Source organism: Bombina bombina, chromosome 6 (assembly GCF_027579735.1).
Source record: "Bombina bombina isolate aBomBom1 chromosome 6, aBomBom1.pri, whole genome shotgun sequence".
Taxonomy (NCBI): Eukaryota; Metazoa; Chordata; class Amphibia; order Anura; family Bombinatoridae; genus Bombina; species Bombina bombina.
The window spans coordinates 893,525,421-893,543,245 of NC_069504.1; the positions used below are offsets into that span (position 1 = coordinate 893,525,421).

Consider the following 17,825-nt stretch of genomic DNA (forward strand, 5'->3'; position numbering starts at 1 on the left):
ACCGCATAACAACAGTCTATGAGCCCAATAAATCTCTACATAAAGCAGCATAAATCAACGTATCACTTTTGATTAATCCCCACTGTTCAATAACCTCCCTCAGGAGGCATTAACCCAAGATTCTATTAAGATAAAAGGAGCCACAATGTGACCCTGTCTTCTAGCGTTTTCAACATATGTAAAAATTGAAACAATCTTACCAGAATCCATGCTGTGGAACAGAAACACAGCCTCTCAAGTGTGACAGTCTTGTAGCATCGCTTCTGACATGGACTTGAGTGAAGAAAAAGCAGACAGTGAAACCCGTCAAATATGGTTGCTTAAGGAGCTGTTAGCAGGCAGTCTGGATGGGTTCACAGGAAGACTCTCCCTGCATCTCCAGACTCTAGCTTTCGTCAATGCTCTCACTGAGAGGCTGACAAGACTACTTAAAACTCCTGTTCCATATCGAAGGGCATATACCCCTCCTGAGGAGCAACTCCGAAATCGTCTGACACTTCTCTGCTATCCTCCTGTGACAAAAGGCAAAGAATGACTTGGGGATGGGGGAAGTGGGAGAGGTATTTGAGCTTTTGGCTCGGGTGTCTTTGCCTCCTCCTGGTGGCCAGGTTCAGTATTTTCCAACAGAAAGGAATGAAGCCGTGGACTCTCCTTATATTAAGAAGGAAAGACCTATATTTTGAAAGATCTATTCTAAATAAGAGGGACATAAATGTTTATACAAAAAACAATTTGGTCCACCAGCACCAATACACATATATTTCTAGTCTGGATTGACACTCCTGGAAGTTCACCACTAAACCACAGTGGATATGACTTATACATAACATATTTATTATATCCTTAACTTAAGGATTAACATAGGCACAGACACATAGAAGCGGCCATTTGGACCTCTGAACACAATAGGCATGTCTTTATAAGAACTCCTGCTCCGTATCAGACATGACTCACAACAGATTAGTAAATTAAAAATAAAATCTGTACTGTTACTTTAAGGGAAAAATGTATCTTAATTGAAAGCTGTCACTTTAAAGAAATTTACTTACTAATAACCTTAGCTCATAAAAGATTCTGACACCTCTAGCGAATGGTAATTGACTCAGAGATTAGAGTTTTCAGTAAAAACGTTCACACTGTATGTCTATATACTTCAGCTAAACTGAGGTGCCTACCTGCCTCTTCTGACTTCAGCCACGAAGGCGACACACTGAAATGGCAGGCACTGCTCCGTATTAGGAGCGGAGAGGAGGAAGTCATGTGATTAACTGCGCAACACTTTCCCCTGAGAGACGGAGCTTTCTCAAGAAAGTGCGCAAGAGAAAACAGCCCGCTCAGATTAAGCCCGCCCTCAGGCCACATCGATACTGAGGGGAAGCGCAGAGAATAGTTAAAACACAGAGCGGTATTTCAACCGCTTAGGTGACAAAAACTATATCTATTATAAAGGAGTGCTGCTACTAGTAACAAACACCCATATGTTTTATCACAATCCCATAGGATAATAAAATTATTAGAGATGTTCCTCTGAACATAAAAAATGAGCCTGGTAAAAGAGGTTAACTCCTTCATTACCATAAGAAGGGTTAACCAATTAGTCTCCATACCACATACATATAGTGCCCACATTCTGCCATAAATCAATCCTACTAAGGATCTATTTGTCCCCTTAAGCTGCAGGATTTTTTATCTTTAAAGTGCTAGTCTCCTACCATGAAGACAGAAAGCACTTACCTGCAATCTAGCCGTCCGGCAGTGAGACGACTCACACGGTGTGAAAGGACGCCACTCCTTACAGAGTCCTGTGGAAAAAGAAAGAACAGAGTAAACCTACTCTGGCTTTCTATACTAGGGCAGCAACATGTTAGGAAAACACAGTGAGGCCCACCTCACAAGTGCCTAACTGCTTTAAAGCCACCACTACCCTGCTGAAGAGATTAACGTGGACTACGGCTATACCCAATCCTTGAAAAAGGGAAAGAACTGAGTAAACCTACTCTGGCTTTCTATACTAAATAAAATCTTGCTTGAAGCAAAGGAAATCCAATTTTCTTCAGACACCAAAAACTTCACCACCTCCATGCACCAAGACAAAGAGGATGACTAGGGTTTGTGGGAAGGGAAGTGATACTTAACAGCTTTGCTGTGGTGCGCTTTGCCTCCTCCTGCTTGCCAGGAGTGATATTCCCCAACAGTAATTGATGACATCGTGGACTCACCATATCTTAGGAAAGAAAAATAATTTTGGTTTAGGATAAACTCTATTCCCTTAAGTATGAATTATTTCTGTTCTTCTCTAAGCATGGGGTCTCTATTTTAATACATTTTGACTGCCTTTAAGCCCAATTCAAGCTGAATGCTAGTATATAGTGATGTTACGTCACAAGTATATAGTTATTTTTCCATTCAATTTGTTCTAGACATCTTAGGATGTCAGTAGTATCTTTAAGGTATGAAGGGAGTTGTTTTACATAACCCTGGAGATACCCATCTATGTATTGTGAGAGGTTGGTAGTGAAGGAGTCAATACCCGAAATTATGGGTCTCCCTGGCGGATTAGTGGGATGTTTGTGAATGTTTGGTAAAAAAGTAAAAAATCGGATTCTTTGGAAATTTTGGATTTAGAAAATTATATTCTTTTGTGTTTAGAATTTCTTTTGATTTAGCTTTATCTAATATACTAATTAATCTTGATGTGAATTTCTTTGTTGGGTCAAGTAATAGTTTCTGGTATGTGTCTATATCTCCCAGGAGTCTCTATGCTTCTACTATATAGTTCGATTTATCCATTAGAACTTCTTTTGTCCGCTGGTTTCACAACTATATCTTTATTATTCTGTAATTCTTTGAGTACTGTTCTTTCTTTATGTGAAAGGTTGGTTGTAATATTTCTTTTAGTTTTTACATTCTTAATGTCTCTTTGTACAAGTTTCTCAAAGAGTTCGAGATTTCTCCCTTTCTCGTTTGTAGGGTAAAATTTAGACTTAAAAAATAATTTACACTGTCTGGGTATTGTTCTGTCTCCATTCTTTGTTATGCTCTGTGTGTCTCGGTTTTTGTTGATAATGATTAGGCTTATGTTGTTTGGGTGAGGTCCATCTGTAGTTTTAGTTATATGTTCTATCATTGCCATAATTTCTATCTCTATGAGTGCCATAATTATTTCTGTGATCTTGAAAGTCTCTGTGGTTATAAGTCTCAGTTTCTGTATTAGAATACCAATGATTTCTATTATAATGCAAATCTCTTCCTCCTGATGTTTCGGTATCAGTATGCCAGTGGTTTCTATTATAATGTGAGTCTCTACCTCTATGACTGTTATTTAGAGAGGAATAAGTATTCCAAATTTTTTTCTATCATATTGTGAATATTGTTGATATCTAGTACGATTTTGATATGGAAAGTTTATGTTTCTATTAGAATTATCACTATAAGTATAGTTATTTCTCGTATCATATGTATTAGTTGATTTTGGTCTTATTCTGTGTGCTTGTGTCCTCTCTATAGGTTTCGGTGTTGGTTGACTATGTGTTGCTTCGTTGTTTGTAGGCAACTCCATTAACCGAGTTGCAGCTGGATACTCTATATCTTTAACGCTCTTCTCCTATATTTTTTACAGAAGTCAGTTTAAAGGACCATCTGAAGAAGCGTTATGTGAAACGCGCGTCAGGGGTGCACGTGTTCTGAGCATAGTCTCCTTATTTTTAAAACCTTTGGCTTACTCCAAGGTTCAGAATTTTTCTACCTAACTGATAATAGATAGTATAATGATAATTTCAGCTCCCGCTATAGAAGGTGTTTAGTCTCAGACAGTTTGCCAGAACAGGGATAGTTAAAACAGTAAAAACAGCTCCCATAATAGTAGGAGCTTAAATAGATACCACTGATAATATTTGTTTATTTCATTGTAGTCAGAGTATGTATTGTTTTATAACGAAGGAATTAAAGCAATTTTAATATAGTGTTTGTGTGAAGTGCCTGTTTGTAAATAATTTCCTAATAAACTAGTAAGCATGGTTGCAAGTATGAGAATTATCAGACCAATTTAAACTGCACTTAGAAATATTGGGCGAGATTACATATGCAGCGATGGGCGCAAAAACCTGGCATCAACAATTTTTAGTTGAATAGAGCGATCACATATACGGTGCAGCATACAAGTTACGAGTGTATATTTTACCCGTCGCCTGCAGTTTTTACTCCCATAAACTAACATAGAACCGGCGTCACCAAATTTTACTCCATTTTCACCTCGCCACACATAGGCAGGCGCAGCAAGCCTTGCGCGGAGTATAAAATTATATCACAGACATTCATTAATTTCCTGTGCTAAGCATAACGAATATTAAAGGGCATGGACAATTAAGTTTAAATGGTTCAGAGTATGCAATATTAAGAAACTTTTTAATTTACTTCTGTTATCAAATGTACTTAATTGTCTTGGTATCCGTTGTTAAATTAGCATACTTAGGTAGGCTTATAAGCAGCAATGTACTACTGGTATCTAGCTGCTGATTGGTGGCTAAATGCATATGTCTTTTGTCATTGATTCACTTGATGTGTTCAACTAGGTCCCATTGGTACTCTGGAACTGACTTTTAAGAGCCATTATAGTGATAAAGTGACAATCTAATTTGTTATAGCATGTAATTTTATCACTAACGATGCTGTGGTAGTCACACAAACCAGCTGTGCAACTAGTTGTAAGTATTACTTTCCGCTCTGGACCTGCATTGCACTGTGTGTCCTGAGCTGTACTTCAACTATGTATTTAACCAACGTTTTCTAATGAAAATTAGCAAATTAAATAATGAAATAGTAATGTAAAGTTTTATTACTGTGTAATTAAAAACATGTTATGTGGGAATATTTAAGTTGAATGTCCTATATACTTTAGTACAAAAGAGGTATCCCTTTTATCCCTGCATGAGAATCTTTGTATAATAAACCCTCTCTCTTGCAGGTGACACAGTATCTTCTAGACAAATCCGCAGTGCTGGATGAGGAGGGTCTTTATGAAGCTTCCCTGCGCCTGGAGCCCAAACTCCCCACCTGAAGCTTTGACATTGACCGTTCGCCTGTATCATATTGTACAGACCCCCCACGCCTCTCGCCAGATCCTATTGTGCAAGGGGTCACCGAGCAGGGGCAGAGATGTCTGTGTCTCCATCCATCCCAAAAACCTAACTGCTCCTGAGGGAGACCCCACACTGCCCCAGTCCCCTATTTGCCCCAAAGACACCCCTGGGAAGAGTGGCCATGGTGGAGACAGTTAACCATCACCAGGAGCACTGTCCATATGTCCCACGGATTGTGTTCTGGGAGAACTTAAACTGCTGCTGAATTCTTTTGGTTATAACTGTAAAGAGATGAGAACAGTGTTTTTATGATCAGCAGTTTGCCAAATAAGTGACCACCCTGAGCTCATCTTCTCCATCATTAGCCTTGCTTGAATGGATAATTCATGGAGCAATGCTCTACAGGTCTCTCAGAGAAAGCATTTATGATGAACAGTAAAGCTTTATAAGGCAGAATGGTTTATTGTACTGATGCTTAAAGACTGTCATGGAGAGAGCAACTGCAGCAATGCCCTCCATCATTCGGAGGAGACAGTGCCAACAAATGCAGTTTAATGAAGCATTGCCATCTAGTATTGCACAAATCCCATCAAGGGATCAGACTGGTTGAGACTCTATATAAATATCTGTGATGTACAGCACAGGCTCCACCAGCACTTCACATTTGGAATTATGCTCCAGTTGTATCCTCTGTAACCCCAGCAGCAGTTTGTTCCCTTGAGTGAGACAACTAAGTTGAGAGAGATCACATAGCTTACAAAATGTTAAAGGGAAATGTGAAATCTAGTTAAGGAACAAATATTTTGAGGTTGGTTCGTTGATGGAATTTTGATTTATGTGAGCATTTTGAGAGCATACTAGGATTAAGCACAGCCCCTAGTTTTGGTACAGTGAAGGAAACTGTTGTAGTGTGGAGGTCTAACCGTTGATTTATTGCGTGAAGCAGTAGTTGTTTTTTGGATTTCAATGAGGAGGTGCAGTTGCTGCTTTTCTTAGGAAATCAAGTGCCTGGCTCAGGATAGAGGTGTTATGGTTTAGAAGAGAGGTTTGATAGTTGGTTTAGTTTGAATTTCTGGAATTTTGATTTTTCGATTTAAAAAAAACTAATTTTGACAGATATGATTTTTACAAGTTAAAAAGTTGGTTTAGGAGCTGGACATCCTTTAGCTAGTTCAGGATGATAATTTTGCAATCAGCGAATGGAAGAGATACACTAAATTGATTATAACTGTGACCTAGCATTTGATCTTTGACTGTAACTACCATTTTAGAGTAGGTTACAGGGTTTTATTGGCAGTTACCCAGCAGCTTAAGTTGGAAGGAGGTTTATTATGAAGTTTCACAGTTGATTTATTGAATATGAAAAAACAATTTATTTTAATAGGATCCAATGGTTGGGTTAGGAAAGAAAGTCAGCATAAAATCTGGAAAGGTTTTGAGTTTGGTTAATATGAGTAAGACCATTGTTTGGCACAGATAAGAGGTTTTAGAGTGTGTCTAGAAGTTATGCAAAAAAAAAAAAAGTTTATTTTGGTTGGATATCCTTTAACATGCTTTTGTGGAAACAATTATACTGGTTTAATTGAAAAGGCCAGCAGTCAGTTTAAGGGAGAAATTGGAGCTACATTTTGGTCTTTTTATTTATTTATTTATTTTGTTTAATTCAGTGTTTCCTGATTACCTCTCGCTAATAAATCTTTTATCTCAGGGTTACCACCAATCATGTTTGCTTATTATAATGTCTGCATTGTACAGCATTGCTAATTTATTAACACTATATGTTATTCCTGGTTGGGAATTATGTATATCAGCTTAAAACAAACTGTATTTATTTTTCCACAGTACACAAACAATGAACACATAACATAAATGGATTAAAAAAAAAAAGACAAAAAACAGTTTTTGCTCAAATATTTAGTTAATAACAGGGCTCAAATTTCAATTGTGCATTAGTATGACAAGCTACTTCTACAATCATTTAATTCATGATGTATGTGTCACAGTAATTGTCCTACATTATGCGTAACAGAGGTTTGAATTTCTACACTACATCAAGATATTGCCAATGTATAAAATAAAAGGAAGGCGATAATGGGCGGAAAAAAAAAAATGAAAGTCATTATATACAGTCCAAATAGCAAAGAAGCAGCACCCGGGAAAACAAATTAAATGTCCAATAAACGATCCACGAATAAGAGCAAAGTTATCCACTCATTTAATAGCACAACAAATAGCACAAAATACAAACATAAAATTGGTCAAAATAGGTGAAACATGATTCGTGGAATTTTTACATATTACTTTCTCAATGACCCTATATGACAACAGACTAAATACACCTATATATATTGCTCTAAAGCCCTCCCCCTTACATGAAAATTTAATTAAAAAAACTGCTAAGAATAATGCAACACCTGTTGTATAATCAGCAATTCAAGAAAAGGGAAAAGGAAAAAAGGAAATGAATAAAAATAAAGAGTAAACAAAAAATAATAAATTCATATACTGCATATTAAAATAATTCATAAGAGAAATATATAATAATGTTAGATAGTCAGTACTGCTAATCTATAATTTATAATTTCAGCTGAAAGTATTATTTAACACATAAATTTAAACAGATAGCTTATTTTACACAAATAGTTTGACATCCCATTCTGAATTCAATCCTTTTGGCATTCTAGTGTCCAAATGGAATATCCAAAAGACTTCTCGCTGTCTTAGGACTTCCTCCCTATCTCCCCCCCCTTGGGTGTCTTGTAATAATTTGGATGCACTGAAATGCCAAAAGGGGACTATCTCCATTGTGTTCCCTTTTAAAATGTACATAAATGGGAGTTTCTTTCTACATTTAAAGAAACCTGGTTTCAGAGACAACCAATTTGATTTTTTTACATATGGGTAACATAGATGAAGAGTTTCTTTAAATGTAGCAGCACTAGATGCAAGTCCTGTTCATATGGAATTTTTGGTAAAGAATTTCGTAACTCATGTTTTGCAATATATCTTTTGACCTGCTGTAAGCAGTATTTCTGTACATTTTAAAAGGGAACACAATGGAGATAGTTCCCTTTTGGCATTTCAGTGCATCCAAATTATTCCAAGACACCCAAGGGGAGGGAGATAGGGAGGAAGTCCTAAGACAGCGAGAAGTCTTTTGGATATTCCATTTGGACACTAGAATGCCAAAAGGATTGAATTCGGAATGGGATGTCAAACTATTTGTGTAAAATAAGCTGTTTAAATTTGTGTGTTAAATAATACTTTCAGCTGAAATTATAGATTAGCAGTACTGACTATCTAACATTATTACATATTTCTCTTATATATTATTTTAATATACAGTATATGAATTATTATTTTTTGTTTACTCTTTATTTTTATTCATTTAATTTTTTCCTTTTCCCTTTTCTTGAATTGCTGATTATACAACAGGTGTTGCATTATTCTTAGCAGTTTTTTTATTGGATTTCCACGTAAGGGGGAGGGCTTTAGAGCAATATATATAGGTGTATTTAGTCTGTTGTCATATAGGGTCATTGAGAAAGTAATATGTAAAAATTCCACGAATCATGTTTCACCTATTTTGACCAATTTTATGTTTGTATTTTGTGCTATTTTTTGTGCTATTAAATGAGTGGATAACTTTGCTCTTATTCGTGGATCGTTTATTGGACATTTAATTTGTTTTCCCGGGTGCTGCTTCTTTGCTATTTGGACTGTATATAATGACTTTCATTTTTTTTTTTTTTCGCCCATTATCGCCTTCCTTTCCTTTTTGACCAATTTTATGTTGGTGGTTTGTAAATTGCACTTTGTATTTTGTGCTATTTTTGTGCTATTAAATGAGTGGATAACGCTGCTCATGGTTATTAATTATATACAGTGTATGTATGTGTACATATGTATATATATATATAATATATAATATATATATATATATAAAATTTCAGTCAGGAAGGCATTCTCCGTTTTTAAGCTGTCACTTTAATAAAGTGGTAAACGTTATATATATATATATATATATATATATATATATATATATATATACATACATATACATACACACACACATACATATACATAATTCCAAAACCTTAATTCCAACTATTTTATTTTGTCCTTTAGGTGATATTAGCAATAACAATTTATTTCTATAACACTTTTCTCTTAAAAAAGACAAGACACTTTATATTCCAAAATGTATGTTACAGTATATAAAAAAAATGTAATCACAAATCTTTAGTTTGAAAAAATCAGGAGTTAGAGGTAAATAATCTCAGTTATTGGATATTTTGGAAAGCTTAGATAAACGTTTTAGTGTCCTAATTGGCCTAGATCATAATCCATCCCATGTAACAGGTGGTAACAAAAATGCGAGGTCAATTCTATTGGCTGACCCAATCAGCCAATCGGATTGAACTTCAATCCGATTGGCTGATTAAATCAACCAATCGGATTTTTCCTACCTTAAGTCCGATTGGCTGATAGAATCCTATCAGCCAATCGGAATTCGAGGAACGCCATCTTGGATGACGTCATTTAAAGGACCAGCCATTCGTCGGGTAGTCGTCGGCCTAGAAGGATGTTCTGCGCCGGAGGTCTTCAAGATGGAGCCGTTCCTCGTCAGATGGATGAAGATAGAAGATGCCGCTTGGATGAAGATGTCTGCCGGTCCGGATGTCCTCTTCTGCCCGGATAGGATGAGGACTTCTGCCGGTACGGATGTCCTCTTCTGCCCCATCGGATGACCACCGGTGCCCGGCTGGGTGAATACGGCTCAAGGTAGGGTGATCTTCAATGGGGTAGTGTTAGTTTTTTTAAGGGGGGATCGGGTGGGTTTTAGAGTAGGGGTGTGTGGGTGGTGGGTTGTAATGTTGGGGGGGTATTGTATTTCTTTTTTTCAGGTAAAAGAGCTGATTACTTTGGGGCAATGCCCCGCAAAAAGACCTTTTAAGGGCTGGTAAAAGAGCGGATTACTTTGGGGCAATGCCCCGCAAAAGGCCCTTTTAAGGGCTATTTGTAATTTAGTGTAGGGTAGGGAATTTTATTATTTTGGGGGGCTTTTTTATTTTATTAGGGGGATTAGATTCGGTGTAATTAGTTTAAAATATTGTAATTTCCTTTTTATTTTCTGTAATTTAGTGGGGGTTTTTTCGTAATTTAGTTTATTTAATTTAATTGTAGGTAGTTTAGGTAATTAATTTAATTATAGAGTAGTGTTAGGTGTAATTATAACTTAGGTTAGGGTTTATTTTACAGGTAATTTTGTATTTATGTTAGCTAGTTAGCTATTAAATAGTTAATAACTATTTAATAACTATTGTACCTAGTTAAAATAAATACAAACTTGCCTGTAAAATAAAAATAAATCCTAAAATAGCTACAATGTAACTATTAGTTATATTGTAGTTATATTAGGGCTTATTTTATAGGTAAGTATTTAGTTTTAAATAGGAATAATTTAATTAATTATAGTCATTTTATTTAGATTTATTAAAAATAGATTTACGTTAGGGGGGTGTTAGGGTTAGGTTTAGGGGTTAATACATCCTAAAATAATCCTAAAATAGCTACAATGTAACTATTAGTTATATTGTAGTTATATTAGGGTTTATTTTATAGGTAAGTATTTAGTTTTAAATAGGAATAATTTATTTAATTATAGTAATTTTATTTAGATTTATTAAAAATAGATTTAAGTTAGGGGGGTGTTAGGGTTAGGTTTAGGGGTTAATACATTTAATATAGTGGCGGCGATGTCCGGTCGGCAGATTAGGGGATAATAATTGTAGTTAGGTGGCGGCGACGTTGGGGGCGGCAGATTAGGGGTTAATAAATATAATGTAGGTGTCAGCGATGTTAGGGGCAGCAGATTAGGGGTTCATAGGTATAATGTAGGTGGCGGCGGTGTCTGGAGCGGCAGATTAGGGGTTAATAATATAATGCAGGTGGCGGCGATGTCGGGGCGGCAGATTAGGGGTTAATAAGTGTAAGGTTAGGGGTGTTTAGACTCAGGGTTCATGTTAGGGTGTTAGGTCTAGACTTAGAAAGTATTTTCCCATAGGAAACAATGGGGCTGCTTTTTTTGCAGGTGTTAGGTTTTTTTCAGCCATCTCAGCCCCATTGTTTCCTATGGGGAATCGTGCATGAGCACGTTTTAGCCATCTTACCGCTACCGAAAGCAGCACTGGTATTACAGTGAGAAGTGGCGCTAAATTTGCTCAACGCTCACTTTTCTGAGGCTAACGCAGCCATTCAGAAAACTTGTAATACCAGCGTTGTTTAAAGTGAGCGCTGGAAAAAAAAGGCTTGTTAGCAACGCAAGTTTTTACTGACAAAACTCGTAATCTAGCCGATAGTTACTTTACCTGCTCTCACCCAAGGTAATCCTGAAAATCTGGCCTGTTAGGGAGGCATGAGGACAGGTTTGAAAACTAGTGATAAGGAAGCAACTGCATTAGTCTGGTTGTGACACCAAATGCATGAACTAAAGTTGTGAGGTTTTCTGATGGAACCATGTACTTTATCTAGGTTATATTTTTGAGATGGAAAATTTTAAGGGACAGTCTAGTCAAAATTAAACCATCATGATTCAGATAGGGCATGCAATTTTAAACAACTTTCTAGTTTACTTTTATTATGAAATTTGCTTTGTTAACGTGATATTCTTTGTTGAAAGCTAAACCTAGGTAGGCTCATATGCTAATTTCTAAGCCCTTGAAGGCCGCCTCTTATCTCAGTGTATTTTGACAGTTTTTCAGAGATAGACAGCGCTAGTTCATGTGTTCCCTATAGATAAAATTGTGCTCACTCCTGTGGAGTTATTTATGAGTCAGCAAAGATTGGCTAAAATGCAAGTTTGTCAAAAGAACAGAAATAGAGGGCAGTCTTCAGAGGCTTAAATACAAGGTAATTACAAACTGGGGAATGGGTAATAAAGGGATTATCTATGTTTTTAAACAATAAAAAATCTGGAGTAGACTGTCCCTTTAAACTAACATTTCAGAGAATTATCTATCAAAAAACATATTTTTTTTATTTAAACACTTTTCTACCCTTATCTTTCATATCTTACAAGGAAAGGTAAAAAATTAAGTATGCATATGTTAAATGTTGAATAGAAACATTTTTTACTAGAAGCATTTTTGTTAATGGTAGTATATTGCAAAAATCATTCTGCTAAACATTGAAATGCACCTGTGCAGATTTTAATGTTGACCTTTCTGTCCATTTAAGGCTCTAACCAGTTGGCATTCATCCGGTCTTAGACTTTTTCCAGGCAACTATTAAGAGTTCATGCCCAAAATAGGTAACATGGATAGTGCGAACAAGATAGGTTATAAAAGAGAGCTTTGATTCAAGGTCTTGGAGGAATATATACAAGGTGAGATCATCTGCGACCTGCCATTAAGAAGAGGTTTAAACCACCCGAGGACTGTGCCACTCAATCCAAATTGGTTCTTTAAAGTGACGTGTCAAAATTAAAGTTTCAAGATTCAGATGTCTTAAGAAATGTATGGCAGCAGTGTTGTACATATTGACATCAAGGCAAAAGCAAGCTGCTGAGAATAGACCAGGATGCTATAGTAGAAAGGAGCTATGTTTCAATTAACGATATTAAGAGAAAAAGATAAATGTGATCATATAAGCAAAATGGAAAGTTTATTCTTTTCTTTTTTTTTTTTAAATGCACATGATAGTTTAATTGTGACTTCCATGCTCTTTTAAAGGTTTTATATTCCGTTGTAGAAATATTCCGGAAAATGGTTTCCAGAAGCATTGCCACTAGTTAATCAATTACCTTTCAAGAAAAATATGTTTTAAAATTAGCTTGTAATTTAGCACACAGTGCTAATTAAAGGGACATTAAGCACTAAATAAATGCTAGATAGAATGATGCATTCAAAGAAAAGATAAGTGTAAGAATAGCATGTAGATGTATTTTTTAAAGTTGTATTAGCTGTTTAAATATTGACAAAATAAGTGTAAAGTTTGAGTGTTTGTAAAACAATGGAGCTGCCATGTTGTAACTTAGGTTAACTTATCTGCTGTGGCCAATTAGTGACAGTTATAAATAGGTCACTAGAGTGTTCAGCCAATGGCTTTGTTGAATATAACTGTGTTCTGCACTTCTATTTCTAACAGGAACTGAAATGCTCACAATTTCATAATGGAATTACAGAAAAAGGGGACAAAATAAGTAATTAAAGCATATTGCAGAGTTTTTAATTTTTATATATACGATTTATCATTTTATGCTACCATCTTAAAGTGTTTATGTCCCTTTAATAGTGTTTCTTTAGACGCAGCCTTCCAGTTCCTTCTTTCACTTGCCTTAAAAAGATGCCTGAGTTCAGACATGTAAAATGGATAGGCTCATTTACTCATACCCCCCAACTGTCCCGATTTTCGCGGGACAATCCCGATTTTAGGGGTCTGTCCCACTGTCCCGGGTTGCTAGCCATCTGTCCCGCATTGCCCCAAGCTCAGAAGCAGCTGGCTTTTCTCTCCCAGGGTTAGATACCTGTTAGATTTCCTGTGGAAAAAGAATGGTGTGTGGGTTAAGCAGGAGTAAGAAGGCTGTATACCCTCTGACCTCAGGTAATGGTAGCCTCTCTAACCTACCTCTGGTAGTGATGACGTCTAACCCCTGGTGATAATACTAGCATGCCTTCAGTTTTATACGATGAGCAGTGCTAACACCAGGGTAACGAACAGTGGCAGCCGCAGACTGCCAGCTAATGTGCTTACCAACCCCAGGATCCCATACAATGAATTACAGATACACATATATGATGTAGTGTGTGTGTCTATCTGTATCTATAAGTGTGTGTGTATCTGTATGTATAAGTTTATGTTATGTAGTGTGTGTGTGTGTGTGGGTATCTGCATGTATAAGTGTAAGCTATGTAGTGTGTGTGTATCTGTATGTATAAGTGCGTATCTGTATGTATAAGTGCGTATCTGTGTGTATAAGTGTATGCTATATAGTGTCTGTGTGTGTGTGCATGTATAAATGTAAGCTATGTAGTGGGTGTATTTGCATGTATAAGTGTATGCTATTTAGTGTGTGTATCTGCATGTATAAGTGTATACTATGTAGTGTCTGTGTATCTGCATGTATAAGTGTATGCTTTGTAGTATGTGCGTATCTGCCTGTATAAGTGCATGCTATGTAGTGTGTGTATCTGCCTGTATAAGTGCATGCTATGTAGTGTGTGTATCTGCATGTGTAAGTGTATGCTATGTAGTGTGTGTGTGTGTGTGTATCTGTATGTATAAGTGTATGCTATGTAGTGTGTGTGTATCTGCATGTATAAGTGTAAACTATGTAGTGTGTGTGCTCTGCATGTATAAGTGTATGCTATGTAGTGTGTGTGTATCTGCATGTATAAGTGTATGCTATGTAGTGTGTGTGTGTGTGTGTGTGTATCTGCATGTATAAGTGTATGCTATGAAGTGTGTGTGTATCTGCATGTGTAGGTGTATGCTGTGTAGTGTGTGTGTGTATCTGCCTCTATAAGTGTATGCTATGTAGTGTGTGTATCTGCATGTATAAGTGTATGCTATGTTGTGTGCGTGTGTGTGTGTGTATCTGCATGTGTAAGTGTATGCTATGTAGTGTGTGTGTGTGTATCTGTATGTATAGGTGTATGCGTATCTGCATGTATAAGTGTAAACTATGTAGTGTGTGTGCTCTACATGTATAAGTGTATGCTATGTAGTGTGTGTGTATCTGCATGTATAAGTGTATGCTATGTAGTGTGTGTGTGTGTATCTGCATGTATAAGTGTATGCTATGAAATGTGTGTGTATCTGCATGTGTAGGTGTATGCTGTGTAGTGTGTGTGTGTGTGTATCTGCCTCTATAAGTGTATGCTATGTAGTGTGTGTATCTGCATGTAAAAGTGTATGCTATGTAGTGTGTGTGTATATGCATGTATAAGTGTATGCTATGTAGTGTGTGTGTATCTATGTAGTGTGTGTGTATCTGCATGTGTAAGTGTATGCTATGTAGTGTGTTACTGTGCATTTTTGCTGACTTTAAAGGCCAGAATCTAGAATATTAATGGGGAATGCAGAGAGCAGTTTTAAAGAACCTATTATTAAAATGTCCAATTAAGATAAGAAAATATGTATTACTGTCTCTGCAAAGGCTAATTAAATACAGAGCTTGCATGGCTATACCAGTGGTTTGAGCTTGTGTTTGATTTGCTACCTCACAGTATTAAAAGATATGACTTTATTTAGAATTGTATTTATATCACTTTGGTCTTATGATTTTTTTTAAGCCCTGTCCCTGCTCCTGCCCACTACATTTCAATTTTTTGTGTCCCGTCCCTCTTTTGAATTTTGAAATGTTGGGAGGTATGTTTACTTAACACACAATTTGAGCAAACAAATGGGGCCTGGATCTTAGTCCCAGTAAATACGAATGTATATCAAACATGGTGTGTTTAGCTTATGGTTTGTTTATTAATACATGTGGGAGGGCAAGTTTTAGGATGGGAGTAAATGAGAATATAGGGATGCATCCAGGGTCGGATTTATAATTAGGCAGAAAAGGCATGTGCCTACAGATGCCCTTCATAGAGGGGCGACTGTCTCTGCCTATTATAAATACCAGTTAGCTTAAAATTACCCCCCTGAAACCTCCATAATGAGAGCTGAAAATAAATGTTAACAGCTAGTTCCTGTTCAGCTAGTAAACCTCTGATGTCAGTGCTAGCTGCTTCCTGCACTTTCAATAATTTGTTAGCAGCAGCCATGTGCCTACTCTGACATCACAGGTGACTTAGGTGGATAGGAACTAGCTGCTACACACAATATGGTGGCTTCATGTAGGTAACTATAAGCACATTATTATTTATAATAAATAAAATATAAAAATAATGTTTGTTCTATTAGGGTCTGCACCATAGTATTGATGCTATTACATGTTATACAAAATATAATGGCTGAGCAGTCACAGAAGTCTGCAGCAATATACAGGTTAAATTGAGAACTACAGAACTAGATATGGAAAACACATAACCAGTTAACCAATTTTAAAAATACTAAACAGGGCTTGGCAAAATTGTAATGTGGAACGGACCTGGTCGCCAACTTTAAAGCAGAAAAGGACTAGGGAGCATATTTATCAAGCTCTGTATGGAGCTTGAAGCCCCGCTGCTCCATAACCTGTCCGCCTGCTCTGAGGCGGCGGACAGACATCGCCAGAAATTAACCCACTCTAATACGATCGGGTTGATTGACACCCCCTGCTAGCGGCTGATTGCAGGGGGCGGCGTTACACCAACAGTTCACAAGAATTGCTGGTGCAATGATAAATGCCTTGAGAAATGGCTTATTGTTAGCCCGAAACGTTGCTGTATTTGACCTGTGTTTAAAAATAAAAAGTCACTTTGCTCACTGCTGGAGACTACCTTTTTTTACTTGAATTGTTTGGGCTTGGTCAGCCCCCTCCGTGCACTAGTGAGTAGTGGGTGCTGTAACCATTCCTATTCATTTGAAGCAATGATAAATGCCGTCAGCATATGCTGTCGGCATTTATCGATGTACGGCGGACATGATCCGCAATATCGGATCATGTCCGCTCGCACATTAATAAATAGGCCCCTTGATCTTTTTGTAGTCAAGAACAAGCAAAGTCAGCTATTTGGGAAGAGAGCATCATTTTACAATCTTGTAGAACCTAGAAAGTAGAAAATAAATTGTCCATGTAGTAGTTAGCAACAGTTGAGCTGTTAAATCTTGCCCTAGCTTCACACAAGAAAGTAAGTGCATCAGAACAGCAAGCATTTTGGGGGCAGTCTCAAAAACAAACAAACAAACAGGGAGACAGACCATAACTAAAAATGACTGCAGAAGGTAGACTTAGCAGGTGAGACAAAAGAAGGAATGAATCACCAGACTAGCACACAATTGCACACACACATACTTTACTCTGAGGAATATCTTTGCAATATTGAATATAATGCTTATAGCAAAGGTACTCACACCTTCTACAGAAATGTCCTGTTCAATTTAAAGGGACACTGAACCCAAAATTTGTCTTTCGTGATTTTGATAGTGCATGAAATTTTAAGCAACTTTCTAATTTACTCCTATTATCAAATTTTCTTTATTCTCTTGGTATCTTTATTTGAAATGCAAGTTTAGATGCCGGTCTATTTTTGGTGAACAACCTGGGTTGTCCTTGCTGATTGGTGGATAAATTCATCCACCAATAAAAAAAGTGCTGTCCAGAGTCTGAACCAAGAAAAAACTTAAATGCCTTCTTTTTCAAATAAACATAGCAAGAGAACGAAGAAAAATTGATAATAGGAGTAAATTAGAAAGCTGCTTAAAATTACATACTTTATCAGAATCACAAAAGAAAAATGTTGGGTTCAGTGTCCCTTTAAAGGCACATAATACTCATATGCTAAATCACTTGAAACTGATGCAGCATAACTGTAAAAAGCTGACAGGAAAATATCACCTGAGAATCTCTATGTAAAAAAAAAAAAATTATGCTTACCTGATAAATTTATTTCTCTTGTGGTGTATCCAGTCCATGGGTTCATCCATTACTTGTGGGATATTCTCCTTCTCAACAGGAAGTTGCAAGAGGACACCCACAGCAGAGCTGTCTATATAGCTCCTCCCCTAACTGCCACCCCCAGTCATTCGACCGAAGACAAGCAAGAAAAAAGGAGAAACTATAGGGTGCAGTGGTGACTGTAGTTTAAAAATAAAAAA

At 36.8% G+C, this 17,825-nt stretch overlaps 1 protein-coding gene across 1 annotated transcript in view; it reads left to right on the top strand.

Annotated features, from left to right (window-relative positions):
- Positions 1-5,056, top strand: part of RASGRF1 (Ras protein specific guanine nucleotide releasing factor 1) — a 300,540-nt gene extending 295,484 nt beyond the window's left edge. Inside the window, exon 27 of the mRNA XM_053718462.1 lies at positions 4,964-5,056. Coding sequence (XP_053574437.1) covers positions 4,964-5,056 — 93 coding nt within the window. The remainder of the gene's footprint in view (positions 1-4,963) is intronic.
- Positions 5,057-17,825: the final 12,769 nt, after the last annotated feature.